The 18,052-nt window shown below is 47.0% G+C and overlaps 1 protein-coding gene across 1 annotated transcript; it reads left to right on the forward strand.

Moving 5' to 3' along the window:
* On the forward strand, positions 1-16,984 carry LOC143842864 (cytochrome P450 2J2-like). Its single transcript, XM_077348143.1, has 9 exons — positions 1-168; positions 831-993; positions 5,464-5,613; positions 7,195-7,355; positions 10,535-10,711; positions 12,879-13,023; positions 14,335-14,522; positions 15,863-16,004; positions 16,650-16,984. Exons 1-9 carry the CDS (start codon positions 1-3, stop codon positions 16,838-16,840), a joined length of 1,485 nt encoding a protein of 494 aa, XP_077204258.1. The 3' UTR covers positions 16,841-16,984.
* The last annotated feature ends 1,068 nt before the right edge of the window (positions 16,985-18,052 follow it).

Here is an 18,052-nt window from a genome sequence, read left to right on the forward strand (position 1 = left end):
ATGTGGATATCAGGAACTCTGATGGCAGGACTACTGAGTATTATGCTTCTGCTCTTTCTGAAACAACTCTGGCTACACAAGAAGTATCCTCCAGGGCTTCTTTGGCTTCCCCTCATTGGAAGCACATGGCGACTACTCATAAACTTCTCTCAGGATTCTTTCATGGAGGTATGACTTTTAGAATTATTCATTGGCTGAGTAAGGGGACATAGGAAGAACATTTTGACTTGGGTTCCTCCTATGGGAGAAACATATTTGCAGCAGTTATTCTGGGCAGATGCACACCTGAGTGAGACATTTGCATCAAGGTGACCTTGGGAAAGTTATTTATTGTTGTTGTTGTTGTTGTTGTATTTTTATATTATTGGATTTCAAGGGATATCACAAAGAAGGAGGCTCCTTTCAAGAGGAGGCTGGGGCATATGCCAAAAGGGCAGAGAGTGACTTCCTTCAGTTTCTTCAGCTTCCTACTTACGGTAGCCCTATGAATTAAGGAACCCCCTCAGGTCCTATCATTAATTAATTAATTTATTTTCTTCAGTTCTCTTTGATTAACAGCCTTGTCCCGGTTTTGCAATCTGAAGGTCATGATTTCCTTTACCAAGTCATCATTTCTTGTTTCATCCTCCTCTTTTTCAACTGCCTAGTTTGAGTTGGGAGCCAGATTGTTAAAGCCAAATTGATTCAGCTTTTGATTTGGTGAGCTTTGGGATTCCCAGCTCAGCTCCATTATACCCTGTCAAGGGAAGGAGGGCGATATCGTCAGTATGCATTTGGAATCATCTCCTTTGCTTGAGGGTAACACTTCTCTCTTTTGGCCCCAATGACAGCTGGCAGAGCAATATGGAAACATTTACACTATATGGGCTGGGAATTTGCCTGTGGTGGTGCTGTCTGGATTCGAAACAGTGAAAGAAGCTATAATCAAGCACTCAGAATATTTTGATGAGCGACCAATGAATCCGTTCTTTGAAGTCATAGGGAAACGAAAGGGTAAGGTCTTGAGAAGATGTCAAGGTTTTCCTTCTTTTCTCTCGGGAGAAATCCCAAAGGAGGGTCATGCAAATAAAAAATAAACTGGAATCTATGAGCATACCAGTAAAGGTTGGCAGACTTGTGATACCTTTTCAATGATTGCTGAAAATTATTATTATCATTATAATTTTAATTATCATTATCATTATCATTATCATTATATTTTAGACCGCCCTCCAAATAGGTCTCAGGGCGGTTTACAACATAAACAGTTAAAACACAATAAAATCCCCAATTTGATATTAGCTCTGCAGAGATGCCATGTATTAGGCATTGAGGATGAACATTCTGATTTACCCTGAATACCTTAACAGCATTTTTCAGTATCCCAAAGGTATCTAGGATATTTTAAGAAAACCAGCAATCCCCCCCCCTCCCAAATCCTGGATATAGTTAGAATCATAGAGTTGGAAGGGGCCATACGGGCCATCTAGTCCAACTCCCTGCTCAACGCAGGATCAGCCCAAAGCATCCTAAAGCAGTTAGGAATTACTGGAAAGATTGGCAAAGCCCTCTGAACAATGTTCCCATGGCTCAGCTGTATTTTGAGAAAATAATGCGTAGCTAAAGAGCTGCATGCGTTGGTGGACACATTTCAGTATTGGATCGACTCTGGTGCTTTTCAGTGGGGGCAACATGTCTGCTGCTGAAATGTGTCCCCCCATGGAGATGGGAGAGAGGTTCCATCCTTGGAGGGGGGTGTTTTTTTAAATTTTGCAGGAAAGTAGGATTGCATGGGAACACAATCCCACCTTCCTGCAAACATTTTTTAAAGTCCCTGTCCACCCGTTGTGCTGCAAAGCTGTGTGGTAAATAAAACAACCAGAACGGACTCTAGATTTTGTTCCGTTTTCAAATAAACCTTTCATCAGTGGTTGTTTCCTATGTGCAGAAAGTCACAGAAAGATTACAATCAGTGTGAACTCCAACATGGTACATAATTTAACAAACCCAGTTTGTAAAAATACCTCCTATGATTTTGAAACTTATCCTAGAAGTTTTCAATATTTCAACCTGTAACACAATATAAAGAATGTTTGCCAACTAGAAAACATATTTAAGATTATTTAAATTGTATAGCTCTTGAAAAGTCATCTTACCAACTCAAATTTTTAAATCAAAGTTCTCTGCATATAATGCTGGTCTTCAGCTTGCTAGTATGGGAGAGCTTTATTTATTTATTTATTTATTTTATTTATTTGGATTTTTATACCACCCATTCTTTAAAGCTCTGGGCGGTTTACATGGAACAATTATGAAATTTTTTACATGGAACATTATATAATTAGCCCCACATCCATACTGACGCTGCCCTGGCCTTTTCTGCCCGTGTAGAATCGGCCTACTAGATCTCCAATATGCCACAGAGGTTTGTCAGGTGATGCCCTTTCAGGAAGGCCTACCTCACAGGGTTCTCATGAGGGTAAAATGGAGGACAGGCGATCTCTGCAGCATAATGTGTCCCCATTGAGGAGAAGGACTAGGTAGAACATTTTTTTTACCAATCTAATTTTTAATGACATTAAAAAGATTGCGCAATTTGTTATCTCACAAAGTACTCTTTAAAAGGGCTATTACATCTCATGCTAACATAATAATAATAATAATCTGTACACCGCCCGTGGCGCCGCGGGCGCCACGGACTAAATAAAAGAGTAAGGGGTTCTGGGGCGGGATGTGTCCGGGATGAGGAAGGGTCCGGATTGGACCCTTCCTCATGACAGACAATCGGAGGGACCAATCGGCAGGCGCTTCGCGCCTGCCGATTGGTCCCTCCGATTCCCAGCCCGAGCAACTGCGAGCCGCGCGCAGCGCGGCTCGCAGTTGCTCCCGGCCTGACGCAGTGAGAGGCGCGAAGCGCCTCTCGCCGCATCAGACCGGCCCCCGAGGGAGACCCCGGCAGTCGCGCAGAGCGCGGCTGCCGGGGGCTCCCTGCCCGGCAGCCTGACGCGGTGAGAGGCGCGAAGCGCCTCTCGCCGCGTCAGGCTGCCGCCACCGAAAACACAAAACTCCAGCTGCTCACCTGACCTCCAAAGCCACAGCCTCCGAGGCCCCAAGGGAGCCTCCGGCAGTCACCGCAGCCCTGGGAGCCCCGGCAGCCGCAACATGGAACCAAAAAACAAACCCCGGAGCAGCCTTCCGCCCCTTCAAGCCGGCGCGCCGGTGAGAAGCGGCAGGATAAAGAAAAAAAACACCCCGGAGCAGCCTTTTGCCCCTTCGAGCCGGCGCGCCGGCTAGAAGCGGCAGGATAAAAAGAAAAAAAACGGAGCAGCCTTTCGCCCCTTCAAGCCGGCGCGCCGGCGAGAAGCGGCAGGATAAACAGAAAAAAAACGGAGCAGCCTTTCGCCCCTTCAAGCCGGCGTGCCGGCGAGAAGCGGCAGGATAAACAGAAAAAAAACGGAGCAGCCTTTCGCCCCTTCAAGCCGGCGCGCCGGCGAGAAGCGGCAGGATAAACAGAAAAAAAACGGAGCAGCCTTTCGCCCCTTCAAGCCGGCGCGCCGGCGAGAAGCGGCAGGATAAACAGAAAAAAAACGGAGCAGCCTTTCGCCCCTTCAAGCCGGCGCGCCGGCGAGAAGCGGCAGGATAAACAGAAAAAAAACGGAGCACCCTTTCGCCCCTTCAAGCCGGCGCGCCGGCGAGAAGCGGCAGGATAAACAGAAAAAAAACGGAGCAGCCTTTCGCCCCTTCAAGCCGGCCGGCCCGCCGCCCGAAGCCTCCCTGCTTCGGCCCTCCCGATCCAACCCCCTCCAACCTCGCCCGGCTGCTGAGAAGACGCGCCATCCCCGGCCAGCCCCAAGAGGCAGCAAGAGGATGACGCCAAGGCCGCGGCTTGCATGCCCTGCCCACGCCCGCAGACTGGAGGAAAAGCCCGACGAGAGAGCCGCTGGCCGCCGATCGCCAGAGAGCCGGTGCCCGGAGGACACAGACGCCGGGAGAGGCACCCGGCCCCGCCCACCCGTGCGCGCACCCCGCGCCATCGCTAGCCGCCCGACCCCGCTCTCTCCTGAGTCTAACCTCTGCAGTCTCGCCCAGATTCGCCCAGCTGCCGCCATTGGCTGCAGAGCCACCCACACGACCCAACAGCCTCTGCAGCCGCTACGAAGACGAAGACGCCCCACCCACGACCAGGCCCAAGAGGCGGAGCCCGCCAGCCGCGCCCGCCTACCGCCACCAGCAGCAAAACAACAATGTCACGCCCGCGGCTCACGTGCCCTGCCAAGAGCCAATGACCGCCCAGAAAGCCTGCTGCGAGAGCCGCTGCCCCCCCGCCGCCGATCGCAAGAGGGCTGCTGCCCGAGAATGTGGACGCTGCAACAAGCACCTGGCCCCGCCCGCACCCAGCACCGCCGCCGCCAATGAGCTGCCCAACCCCGCTCTCTCCCGAGCCCACCTCTGACGCTCCGTTCTACGCAGACACCACCAACGGTAGGAAGGCTCCAAGCACGCCACCTGGCCAGCCTCACCTGCGGGGGGCCCGGTTTGGATGCTGCCAGCCGGTCCGGGAAGGGTCTCATGGTGCCTAGCTCCCGCTGTATTTAGGAGACAGCGGGCTTATTTACTAGTAATAATAATAATAATAATAATAATAAATTGATTTTTATACTGCCACTCCCATAACTGGCTCGCAGCGGTTAACACAATGAAAGAATCCTTACCATTAAAATCCCCATAAAGCCATTGAACAGTTTACACATATGGCAATGACAATGGCGACGACCTAATATAACCATCCCCCCCTATCCTGGGCATCGGTCAGTATAGCTGAAATAATAACTGAAGTAAAAACATAAGGGGGAAAGACCAGCTGGAGGAGAAAATTAGGCTCCTCAACAGTCTAGCACTGCCGTTCAATAGGGCCTTGGGGGGGGGGGATTGAAAACTCTGTGGCTGAACTGAGAGTTCTGTCTTCTGCTCCACGTGTATAGCCACTAAAACGGATTGTGTATGTAAAGGTTTGAGGCAGGGGGAACATCCTTTGACTTCTTTGACTTCTTTGCTAGATTCATGGGGAAATATTAACTGCCCCCTTCTGTTCATAATATGAATAAAAGGGTGATACTATAATACCATTAAGAACATACTAAGACCTTGACCTGGAAATAAATTGGGGGCCCCCAGGGAGAACGGGCAGGGGGAGAGAGAAATGAATGAGAAAAGAGCAGAAAAGGAGAAGAGAAATTAAAGAAAAAAGATTTGCATAGCACAATCTGCTTGTTTCTGTCCTGCTCAGACTTCCCTGAATCTCTAGTGGTTCATCCAGACCTGCATTAAAAAGTTTGGGATGGATGGATGCCGCCTGTTGCTGGCTTCAGGGACCCTCTAGCTGCCTCTGGATGCCTGAATTTTGTCCCCCCGTCCCCCCAGCAATGGACCTTTCTGAAACATTTAACATGAATGGTTATCTTTTTTTTTCATTGAAATCTACAGGTATTATCCTTTCAAATGGTCACAACTGGAAGCAACAGAGGAAGTTTGGGATGAGCACCATGCGGAAGCTGGGACTGGGGAAGAAAGGCATGGAGCCCCAAATAGAAGAGGAGGCCCATCAGCTTGTACAGACATTTGCAGATATGAAAGGTATATCTATTAATACTAAATTAAGACTAAATTACTCCATAATGTGTCCCTATCTGCAGAATTCTGTGCATTCCCTTTTCTCCTTTAACTCATTAATTTCTTTTACAAAAGTATTTACTGTTTCTCATTCTCTGAAAAAACCTATCCTGCTAGACCAGGGGTGGGTAAACTGTGGCCCTCCAGATGTCCATGGACTACAATTACCATGAGCCCCTGGCAGCAAATCTCGACATCTGGAGGGCCACAGTTTGCCCACCCCTGTGCTAGACCATTTCATCCTGCTGTGATAAAATTTGTACAATCATTTTTGTCTTCTTCCTATTAATCTTATATCCTGAGAGACAGCCAAATTCTTCAATACAGTAATGATTTTTCTGGGTTCAAAGCTGCTCAAACCCTATCATCTGCATAGATTTCACTTTAAATTCTTATGGCATCCACTTTTCTTCCTTTAATGCTTATGTTTTGTCTTATCTTTGCTGCTAAATTCTCTATCACCAAGATGAATAGTAAAGTTGAGAGAGGACAGTCCTGCCATGTTACTGTTTCAGTTGATATTATTTCTGCTAATTTCTTCTGGAATAAGCAGCATGACCACCAACTTAACCCACCAAGCACAATATATAGGTTCAAGGGCTTCTCAGAGATGCTGTCTGCTTTAAAAAAAGAATAATCTGTTCTCTTAAAACGCTACCATTTTTCAACCAAAAGCAAAAGGGGTCAGAGAAACTATACAGAAATTTCAAGACGTGCCCCATTCCTTTCCTCAGGCATGAAATGCAACACTCGAATATTCGTGGTAAATCACGGAGGTATTTTGGGCAGGATTTAAATTGTGACATTTTTAAATACAATTTTTATTAAACCTTTTCTAATTAAAATCACAAGATCACAAGATGTCATAGTCCCATTGTATACGGCACTGGTCAGACCACACCTGGAGTACTGTGTGCAGTTCTGGAGGCCTCACTTCAAGAAGGACGTAGATAAAATTGAAAGGGTACAGAGGAGAGCGACGAAGATGATCTGGGGCCAAGGGACCAAGCCCTATGAAGATAGGTTGAGGGACTTGGGAATGTTCAGCCTGGAGAAAAGGAGGTTGAGAGGGGACATGATAGCCCTCTTTAAGTATTTGAAAGGTGGTCACTTGGAGGAGGGCAGGATGCTGTTCCCGTTGGCTGCAGAGGAGAGGACATGCAGTAATGGGTTTAAACTTCAAGTACAACGATATAGGCTAGATATCAGGAAAAAGTTTTTCACAGTCAGAGTCGTTCAGCAGTGGAATAGGCTGCCTAAGGAGGTGGTGAGCGCCCCCTCACTGGAAGTCTTCAAGCAAAGGTTGGATACACACTTTTCTTGGATGCTTTAGGATGCTTAGGGCTAATCCTGCATTGAGCAGGGGATTGGACTAGATGGCCTGTATGGCCCCTTCCAACTCTATGATTCTATGATTCTAAAAAAACAACAACCCAGAATCCTGTAGCATCCCTCTCCTGGGGACCAGCGCCACTAAATAATCCTGCTCTTGGTATAAACGAGAAAGGCAAAACTAATATGAGCGCTATTTGTTTTATCTTTCAGGACAGTCACTTGACCCTTCATTACCCATGACCAATTCTGTCACCAATGTGATCTGTGCTCTAACTTTGGGCCAGCGGTTTTCTAGTGGAGACGAAGAATACCTCAAGTTCAGAGATGCTTTGCTTCTTCTTGCACAGTTCCCGGCAACCATATCCCATATTGTATGTTGCCTTTCACCCTTCCTACTGTAAAAGATGTGCCTCATCCCCCAAAGCTCATCCCGAACATACATAACTAAAGCTCTATTTCTTCATCTAACCTGAACACGAATTCAGACCCCTTTCTGAAAATAGTCTGTCCTTACGGGCCTGTAGAGGAGAATCGTGGGATGAAGGAAGAAGATATTTGCTTAAACCAGGGGTAGTCAAAATGCGGCCCTCCAGATGTCCATGGACTACAATTCCCAGGAGCCCCTGCCAGCTGGCAGGGGCTCCTGGGAATTGTAGTCCATGGAGATCTGGAGGGCCGCAGTTTGACTACCCCTGGCTTAAATTATACTAAAATATTCTAGCTTTTTTTTTTCTCAATGAATTTGACTTGATTGGCGAAGGGTCAGTAAGTCAAGTTTTGGGAACTTGAGCCACGGGCGGGGAGATATAGCCTGGGGGGTCTGGTGACCGAATGATATTAAATAATGAAATAATAATCAATCGCTATTCTTGCAGTCTGCCATCCCTGTGAGGCTCAGGGCGGGTGACATTGGACAATAAAGACAATTGTAAATAACATTAGAGCTGGTGGCAGGCAAATCTTCGGGGGAGGTTATATCAGTCATGGAGGGGTATGTGTGCGCGATCAGAGACAAAAAAGTTAAAGCTCACCATCAGCAACCATTGAAATGTGTTTCTTGCAATGCATGGCTTTTGATCATTCACATGCAGATTGCATTGCAATAACATCCTAGTTACCAAGCCTGATATACAGAGAAGAACCCATTGCCATCGACTTGATTAGATGAACCACTCATAAGCACACTTATTTTATCTAGATTTGGTTTACCAATCTTCATCTATCTTGTTGTTGATTTCACAGCGCCTATCCAGAATATCTATGGTTGCATCCAGACCACGGAAAAGGCAGAAATAACAATAAGCAGCTGTATGTTTATTGAAAGATTTCTGTCCCGTCTTTCCTTATGGCTTAAGTGGCTTATAAATCCCAATTAAAAACCATCCAAAATAAATTAAACCCCTCCAAACTATCTTATTTGCAGTTTGAGGAGATTTAAATCCAATTACACTCAGAGTAAGAATCCCACAGAACTGGAAGAGACCACAAAGGGCCCACCAGCCCAGCATCCCACCTTCTCAGGGACCGGACGACTTCTACCAGGAGTTTCATGTAGATACTGAAAAAATAAGGAACAAAGCAGAGCTTTGCAGGACACTTGGGTCAAGCAGGAGAGACCCAACAATTTCCAGCTGCCATGCACAACCTACTGGATAAACCCAGGGCAGGGCAATTTTTCCCAAGACCTACCATTGGCTAGAACAGCCATCAGCACCAAACCATGCCTGGAATAAATGACAGCTGAAGAGAGGGTTGGTGTAGTGGCATCTCCTATCCCAAGAATCTCTCCTTCCGCAGCTCATAATTACCCCCTAAAAGCGGAGAAGGAGAATCACCCTCAGTGGCTGTAATTGGTTGAGGAGAGTGATTGGGGGCGGGGCAGGGCAGGGCAGGGCGGGATAGTGGGATCTATTCTTTTTTTTTCTTTAAAGAAAGAGAGAAGCAGCTGGGAGGGGGTGATGGGTTGAAGAGAGAAATTAATTTCTTTATTTCTTTTTAGATTTATACCCCACCTCTCCCAGCAACTGCCGGCCCACGGTGGCTCACAATAAGACAATAAAAACAAGAACCCAATATCGACAATAAAACATCCCCAGCCCCAATAAGAACAACCTAATATTAAAACAAGAGCAACAGCAAGATGGCGGAAACAACACAAAAGAACCCCATAGCTCTGCCTCTCCAGCCACACCTCTCTGGGCATCCTTTCCCCGGCCTCAGCCAAACACCTGGCAGAAGAGCTCCGTCTTGCAGGCTCTGCAGAACCTTGATAGCTCTGGGCCTTGATAGCTCAGGGCCTTACCTCTCCCGGGAACTCATTCCACCAGGTTGGGGGCCGAGGCCAGGCAGATTTCCTGGGGGGCCTGGGATATAACCAAAAAATAATAGCCCAAGGAAGTTGCCAACTTCCATTTTGGCTCTGCAGTAGCCATAGCTGGACATGTGGAGGTTAAAGTTGTGAGAGATAATTCCTCCTTAAGGAGAGAAGTTCTCTCATGCTGATTAGTGACACCTGCAAGTAAGTGAGGCTTAAAAGAACACCTGCCAGTGAAGAAGATCAGTGCTAACACCTGATGCCCTTTAGGAAGGTGTTGGAAGAGAGCCTTTCACACAGGATCTGGATCTCAGGTATTTTCAACAGTGTCAGCTTACAAGGCCATCTCAATGTTTTATTTGGGGTCAGTATATTTTAGCTGTGATAGAGATACTTTCTTGTTCTTGTTCTTGTTCTTCTTCTTCTGAACCTTCCTGAGTATTATGGGGTTTATCTTTATCAACTGTAGCATTTTCTTTCTGTGAATGAACTTGCGCTTGAGACCTAACGAGGTGCATCCGGACAGTAAAAGAACCCTTAAGGCAAAAGGACAGGATAGTCCTTCTCTTTTCTTTATTTTAAGGCTCCCTGTCCATACAAATAAGAGAAAACAAACTAGCATGTATGCTGAAGAAATCCATTCCCCACAATTCATAGAATCATACATTTGGAAGGGACCTCCTGGTCATCTAGTCCAACCCTCTGCACTATGCAGGACACTCACATCCCTATCGCTCATCCACTGTCACCTGCCACCCCCTTGAGCCTTCACAGAATCAGCCTCTCCATCAGATGGCTCTCCAGCCTCTGTTTTAAAAACTCCAAAGATGGAGAACCTGCCACCTCTCGAGGAAGCCTGTTCAACTGCGAAACTGTTCTCACTGTCAGGAACTTCTTCTGGAGGTTTAGATGGAATTTCCTTTGCATTAATTTCATCCCATTGGTTCTGGTCCATCCCTCTGGGGCAAGAGAGAACAACTCTGCTCCATCTTCTCCATGGCAGTCTTTTAAATACTTGAAGATGGTTATCATTCAATGCATCCCAAATATGCTTTTCAGAAAGACAAAAAATTGAGATGTTAGGCCAGGTTCACTGGCAGGGGCTCATGGGAATTGTAGCCCATGGACATCTGGAGGGCTGCAGTCTGACTACCCCTGGGTTAGGCCATGGTGTCTAGATTCTGTTGCGGAGCTTCCTTGTGTCACTTATAGGACAATTCCTTTCTTTGTCTGCAGCTGTACGACCTCTTCCCCTGGCTCATGAAACATCTCCCAGGACCTCACAAGCAGGCGCTTGCTGCTTATGATTGTGTGATTTCATTTGCCATGAAGGAAGTACAAAAGCACAAGGAACACCAGGCTCTGCACGAGCCCCAGGATTTCATTGATTACTATCTGATTCAGATAGAAAAGGTGAGTCTTGCTTTCGCGTCCTCGTGGATGATCTTGGGGCATTTATTCGCTCTAGGCCTAGCTGACCGCATACATTTGCTCTGAGGAAGTAAATGAGTCGAAGCCATGTGTGCTTTTCCTGAGTTTGGAAAAATGTAATACTGTCTTTAAAAAACAAAACAAGCAAACAAACATGAATTAAAATGTCGTTGTGAATCATACTCCTGAAGTATACCGAATGTGCAGGGTGGGGTGTGAGAGGTAAGCTAATTTGTGGGCACACACACTCTCGCCTTGGTGTAGTGGTTAGGAGTGTGGACTTCGAATCTGGTGAACCGGGTTTGAGTCCCTGCTTCCCCACATGCAACCAGCTATCTTGGGCTTGCCAGAGCACTGATAAAGTTGTTCTGACCAGGCAGTGATATCAGGGCTCTCTCAGCCTCACCCACCTCACAGGGTGTCTGTTGTGGGGAGAGGAAAGGGAAGGCAACTGGAAGCCGCTTTGAGCCTCCTTCGAGTAGAGAAAAGCGGCATATAAGGACCAACTCTTCTTCTTCTTCAGTAATCTCAGGGCTCTCCCAGCCTCCCCTCCCTCACAGGGTGTCTGTGGTGGGGAGAGGAAAGGGAAGGCGACTGGAAGCTGCTTTGAGACTCCTTCGGGTAGAGAAAAGGGGCATATAAGAACCAACTCTTCTTCTTTAGTAATATCAGGGCTCTCTCAGCCTCACCCACCTCACAGGGTGTCTGTGGTGGGGAGAGGAAAGGGAAGGCGATTGGAAGCTACTTTGAGTCTCCTTCAGGTAGAGCAAAGCGGCATATAAGAACCAGTTCATTTCTTTGTCATGCATCATGAACTTTTCCAGAATCTCATTTTCCTCACTAGTATTTTCCAGTTTCATCGGGGATAGGGGAGCTGTTTTTATTTCCCTCCCTCTAATGCAGCCTTTTCCAGCTTTTTTACCATTGAGAAACCCATGAACGCGTCTTCAGGCTTTGAGAAATCCCAGAGGTGGTGTGATGTTGCACAATATGGTTGGTGAGCATAGTTGTGTACATGTCCACCCTGGGTGCCTCCCCTTTCCACCCCCTCCAGGCCCATCATTTGCCTTTTTGGGAGGGTGGGGGGTGGATCATGACCATATATGGCCAATCATACATTAAATGTTTCAGAAATTTAAAAAAATATATAAACAATTGATTAACTCCCACCCATTTGGGAAACCCTTCCACGGCCATCAAGAAACCCCAGGGTTTCACAAAATCCTGGCTGAGAAAGCCTGCTCTAATGGTTGATTCAATATTACACAGGTTTATGCCTGGTATAAAAACCTGCACTTTAGATGCTGGGCATAAAGGTAAAGGTATCCCCTGTGCAAGCACTGGGTCATGTCTGACCCTTGGGGTGACGCCCTCCAGCGTTTTCATGGCAGACTCAATACTGGGTGGTTTGCCAGTGCCTTCCCCAGTCATTACCGTTTACCCCCCAGGAAGCTGGGTACTCATTTTACCGACCTCGGAAGGATGGAAGGCTGAGTCAACCTTGAGCTGGCTGCTGGGATCAAACTCCCAGCCTCATGGGCAGAGCTTCAGACTGCATTTCTGCCGCCTTACCACTCTGCGCCACAAGAGGCTCTATGCCCAGTATAAAAATCTGCACTTTAGATGCTGGGCATACATGACATTAATTTGTCCACTAGAGGGAGAAACAGGAATTAACATGCACGGAAAATTGAAGAAGGATATAGACAAACTGGAGCATGTCCAGAGGAGCACAAAAAAGATGGCGAGGGGTTTGGAGACCAAGACGTATGAAGAAAGGTTGGGGGAGCTTGGTCTGTTTAGCCTGGAGAGGAGGCGACTGAGAGGGGATCTGATGACCATCTTCAAGTATTTAAAATGAGTGAGGAATCAAATCTGGTTCTCCTGATCAGAATGTACCTCCGCACCATGCTGGCTCTCCCTACAACAGTCACTTGGGATATAGGTAGGGCTGAGAGACCCAGCAAGCTTCCACAGCAGAGTGGAAAATCCAGATTCGAGGGTTCAACTCGTAACCATGCTGGCTCTCTAACCCTTCAAATTTTCCTGTTCAGATTGTTCTGTCTCCCAGAATTTTCAGTTTATTGAACAGCAGCAAAAGGCTTAACATTCACTGTAAACTCTATTTTCCACCTCCAACTGACAACAGCAGAAGAAGAAGGACCCCAGTTCTACCTACGACGAAGAGAACCTGGTGCAGTGCATTCTAGAATTGTTTAGTGCAGGCACAGAAACAACAGCTACCACGCTTAACTGGGGGTTGCTCCTCATGGCAAATTATCCAGATATTCAAGGTAAGAAACTCTTATGGTGGCAGCCTCCAGGTGGCAGCTGGCTCTCTCCTGGTTTTGCAGCTTATTGCCAGAAGACCAAAGTCAGTTTCCCTGAAGGGTGCTTTAGATCAGGGATCCTCAACCTGTGTCCTCCAGATGTTCATGGACTACAATTCCCATGAGCCCCTGCCAGCATTTGCTGGCAGGGGCTCATGGGAATTGTAGTCCATGAACATCTGGAGGACCACAGGTTGAGGATCCCTGCTTTAGAGGGTGGACTCTATGGCATTATATCTCACTGAGGCCTCTCCACTTGCCAAACTCTGCCCTCCCCAGGCCTGCACTCACCAAAACGGCCAGGTATATCCCAACCCAGAGCTGCTAACTCTTCTTTTGAGCAAAGAAAAGAAGTTAACTAATGGATAAAAGATATCGGAATACAGATCAAGATGGGAAGCCATGTTGGTTTGTGGCAGTAGAAAAGAGCTAGACTCTAGTAGCACCATAAACATTAACCAGGTTTTTGGTCGGGGATGAGCTTTTGCGAGCCATTGCTGAAGAAGTGAGTCAGTTGTGAAGAAGTGAGCAGTGTCTCATGAAAGCTAACTCCATAAGTGTTGACAGTGTTTATTGTGCTACTGGACTCTTGGGCTCCCCCATGTTCATTGCAAGGCCTTGTCAACTTTGGTTTGACTTTCAGGAGGGCACCTTGGGCTCAAGGATGACGCACACACACATTTCTGTTGGCTTAAACAAGGCCACAGCTTTATTAACTCTGCAGGAGTGTTGGTGCAGCATGGGAGAAGGAGGCTGACTTGCAGTCGGCTGACCTCAGAGGGGCTCTGGGCTCACCTGGTTCCCAAGTATTCAATAGTATTCAAATGATATATGTTTAGAATGGCATCACTAGGCTCCTTCACTCATTTTCGGCATCTAAGCCGTCATTCAGCATTCTTGAACAGAATGACATGGAATAATTTTCTATACAATAAATGTGCTTTTCTACATCCCTATTTCTCTCGCCTTTGAGTACTTGCAGCTTTGATGGTTGTTGTTTTTTTCCTGTTCTACAAATGTTTGGCTCCCTCTAGTGGTGCGTTTTCTATTTCACCAGTTTATGTTTGATGTAAAGCCCTGCAATTTAAATCTGCAAGGAGAGATGTTGGACAAATACTGGTAAAACATGGAATCAACCATCCGAGGGAGAAAAACTTGTGTGTGAACAAATAGAAACAAACAAGCAAGGAAAATGAGAACGTGGAAAAGTCCAACATCTCTCAAAATCTGCCCAGTAGCATGGCCAAAATAAAGCTTCGGTTTGATTTCCTTTAGAAAAAGTCCAGAAGGAGATAGACGACGTTTTTGGTTCCTCTCAGTTGTTTTCCTACCAAGATCGGAAGAAAGTTCCCTACACCAATGCTGTGATTCACGAAATCCAACGTTTCAAATATATCTTACTGTTTGGACTCCCCAGACAATGTTCAAAGGATGTGAAAATTTTTGGTGTTCTCATTCCAAAGGTAACAGAAGAATGTTATTTATTTACTGACATAACTTTCCTTTCTCACTGAGACAGCATAAAACAACCCGTGAATGCTACAGTAGGAGTAGGAGCTACAAAGCTAGAGAACACTGCAGACAGTAAATGATCTAAAGCAAGGCAACCTATAACGAATACAGATAGTAGGCGACAATGTAGTTGCAAATGCAGTAAAAGCAAATGTTACCTAATCACTGAAGTGGACTACAATCTTGTCCCTTTATAAAATTGCCTTCTTGGGCTTTTAAGTTCTGTTACAGTAAGGATATGATTCCTAAGGAACAAAGATACCCAATGCCCAGATAATGTTTTGGGGGAGTGGGTGTGGCCAGATAAGTTGTTTGCTCAGCAGAGCTTCTGATCAACTGTGAAGTTCTAAAAAAAAAAAGTTGCCTTGTCCACAGCTGCCACCATAGCACAAGGCTCTTCACTGAGTTACCAAGGTCAAGCTGCAGCAATAATTTTGTGGCCGGCCCTGCCTCCAGTGGTGGTCATTTTGTGGCTTGCGCCCACAATCCTGTTTCAGAATTCTAAATGTGCTTGCAGGCTCAGAAAAGGCCCTGGCTCTGGTCAAAGCCAAGAGAACTTCCCTGGGGCCGGGAATTACCAGCAAATTGGGACCCACAGAACACAAAGCCAAGCAAGGGGTGTAGGGAAACAAACGGTCCCTCAGCTACGTGGCTCCCAGACCACGAAGGGCCTTAAAGATTAAAACCAAAACCTTGAACTGGATCTGGGCCACAACTGGCAACCTATGCAGCTGCTTCAGCACAGGCTGGATATGGACCGTTCAAGATGTTCCTGTGAGGACCCTCACAGACATATTCCTGTACCGGCTGCAGTTTCCAGGTCAGGGACAAGAGCAGGCCCGCATCAAGCTTGATGGATAGATTAGACAGACAGATGGATAGACAGATATGATAGATAGAAGACAGAAAGACCATCTAATGTGTCTTAGGGGTAGGGTAGAAGATTAGATGATAAATAATGTACAGCTAAAGATGTTTTCATATCAATAATATAAACAACCACGATGGTCTAGATGCATAGAATCATAGAATCATAGAATCGTAGAGTTGGAAGGGGCCATACAGGCCATCTAGTCCAACCCCCTGCTCAACGCAGGATCAGCCCTAAGCATCCTAAAGCATCCAGGAAAAGTGTGTATCCAACCTTTGCTTGAAGACTGCCAATGAGGGGGGAGCTCACCACCTCCTTAGGCAGCCTATTCCACTGCTGAACTACTCTGACTGTGAAAATTTTTCAAAAATTAAAAAAGAAATTTAGACTGTGCATCTAAAAACAGTTTCTTCTTTTCAGGGATCCATTGTTATTTCAGATATCCGCTCTGTTCTTCTTGATCATACAAAATGGGAGACTCCTCGGGAGTTCAACCCAAACCATTTTTTGGACAAGGAAGGAAATTTTGTGGAGAACGAAGCATTCCTTCCTTTTGGAGCAGGTAAATATAGATGTTCAAACTATGCTTGCTATTGGTATAAATATTTGCCCTAATTAGTAGGTTGAGCCTTGCCCAAAAGTTCATTCGATAACAGCTTATTAGATAAGAGTTTTTCATAAAATAGGAAACCCTCCTATTAATATTGTAGTTTTTGGGAATGAGAGCTCAAGTCATATGACTATAAGTTGGAATTAATGAAAAACCTTTCTTGTCGTTTGTTTGTTCATTCCTTCCTTCCTTCCCACTCTACTTCCAATCTCCTTCCTTCCTTCCTTCCTTCCTTCCTTCCTTCCTTCCTTCCTTCCTTCCTTCCTTCCTTCCTTCCTTCCTTCCTTCCTTCCTTCCCTCCCTCCCTCCCTCCCTCCTTCCTTCCTTCCTTCCTTCCTTCCTTCCTTCCTTCCTTCCTCCCTCCCTCCCCTCCTTCCTTCCTTCCTTCCTTCCTTCCTTCCTTCCTTCCTTCCTTCCTTCCTTCCTTCCTTCCTTCCTTCCTTCCTTCCACCAGTGAGGTATAGGGGCTACAGTGTCAGACTGAGATCTGGGAGACCAAGGTTTGAATCCCCATTCTGCCCTAGAAGCCCTGGAAAATATAGAGAGGAGGTAGAGTGGATAAAACTTACTTGCTGCTTTTCTGTATTCCCTTTAAAGGGGGCCGTGTGTGTCTGGGGGAGCAGCTAGCAAGGACTGAACTCTTTATCTTCTTAACCAAACTGCTGAGGACATTCAACTTTCAGCCACCAGAAGGAATCAAAAAAATCAGAGAAGAACCTGTAGTACGAATGTTTACTCCTCCCTATCCTTATAAGATCTGTGCTGTTCCTCGCAACAATGGATCATAAGCCATAATTATATTTAAAGAAGCTTCAGAACAAAGCTGTCATCCAGAGGCACCTTTAAGTCCAGCAGAGTTTTATGCAAGATACTAGTAATAGAGCCCGCTGTATGAAGAATACAGCGGGCGCTAGGAACTAACCTTAGTGTCCTCCAGCGGCGGTCCTCTGGGTGGGCTCTCAGTGGCGGCGGCTGCTTGAGGGGGCGGCCTGACGCAGCGAGAGGTGCTTCGCGCCTCTCACTGCATCAGGCCGCCGGGCAGGGAGCCCCCGGCGCTCCCTGGGGCAGGCCGGGAGCAACTGCGAGCCGTGCTGCATGCGGCTCGCAGTTGCTGGGGCTGGGAATCGGAGGGACCAATCGGCAGGCGCGAAGCGCCTGCCGATTGGTCCCTCCGATTGTCTGACCAGAGGAAGGGTCCAATCCGGACCCTTCCTCATCATGGACAGATCCCACCCCAGAAGCCCTTAGCGAATCATTTAGTCTTAGGGGGAGATTGCATGGCAACCAATTCCTCCCACTTCTGTGGCCCTACTCCTTCTGTCCCCATTTTTTTTTTTTTACCATTGATATAATGTTATGTGCCCACATGCTTCTTTCACTGTTGCCCCTTAGAAGATGGATTTTTGTACTCTGCTGTTTACTACCAAAAGGAATCACAAAGCAGTTTACAAAAAACATTTCCCTTCATCTCCCCACAATAGACAACCTGTGAGGGATGTGGGGCTGTGAGAGCTCTGAGAGAACTGGAAATCATCCAACAGGCCTCAGATGCCTCTAAATGGTTTAAAATCACCTTTTCTTCCTCTCCCCATAACAGACACCCTGTGAGTGGAGCTGAGAGCTCTGAGAGAACTAGGAATGGCCCACAGTCACCCAGCAGGCCTCAGATGTCTCTAATCAGTTTAAAATTGCCTTTCCCCCCTCTCCCCATAACAGAAACCCTATGAGAGAAGTCGGGTTGAGAGCTCTGAGGGGCAGCCAGCAGTCACTTGGCCCCCGACCCAGAGCTGGAGTCTGTGCCTCAGCGCCCACTCCCAAGCCACAGAGGTTTTCTGGCATTGAGGGCAGCAGCAGGCAGGCCCCTCAGTCACCCACTCTCCAGACCAGTGCCCCTGACTCTGACCTCTGTCTCTGGCGATGTCCAGTGGCCAAATGGCGGCTACTGGCCTTGCGGGCTTTGTGGAGGACGGGCCGTATGTTTGCTGGCCAATCAGGAGGGA

The sequence above is a fragment of the Paroedura picta genome, chromosome 8 (genome assembly GCF_049243985.1).
Source record: "Paroedura picta isolate Pp20150507F chromosome 8, Ppicta_v3.0, whole genome shotgun sequence".
NCBI classification, from domain to species: Eukaryota; Metazoa; Chordata; class Lepidosauria; order Squamata; family Gekkonidae; genus Paroedura; species Paroedura picta.

Coding starts and splice junctions, on each gene's coding strand:
- LOC143842864 (XM_077348143.1), top strand. CDS start 1: ATGTGGATATCAGGAACTCTGATGGCAGGACTACTGAGTATTATGCTT. Junction 5,614..7,194: donor GACATTTGCAGATATGAAAG/GTATATCTATTA, acceptor TTTATCTTTCAG/GACAGTCACTTGACCCTTCA. Junction 16,005..16,649: donor ATTCCTTCCTTTTGGAGCAG/GTAAATATAGAT, acceptor TTCCCTTTAAAG/GGGGCCGTGTGTGTCTGGGG.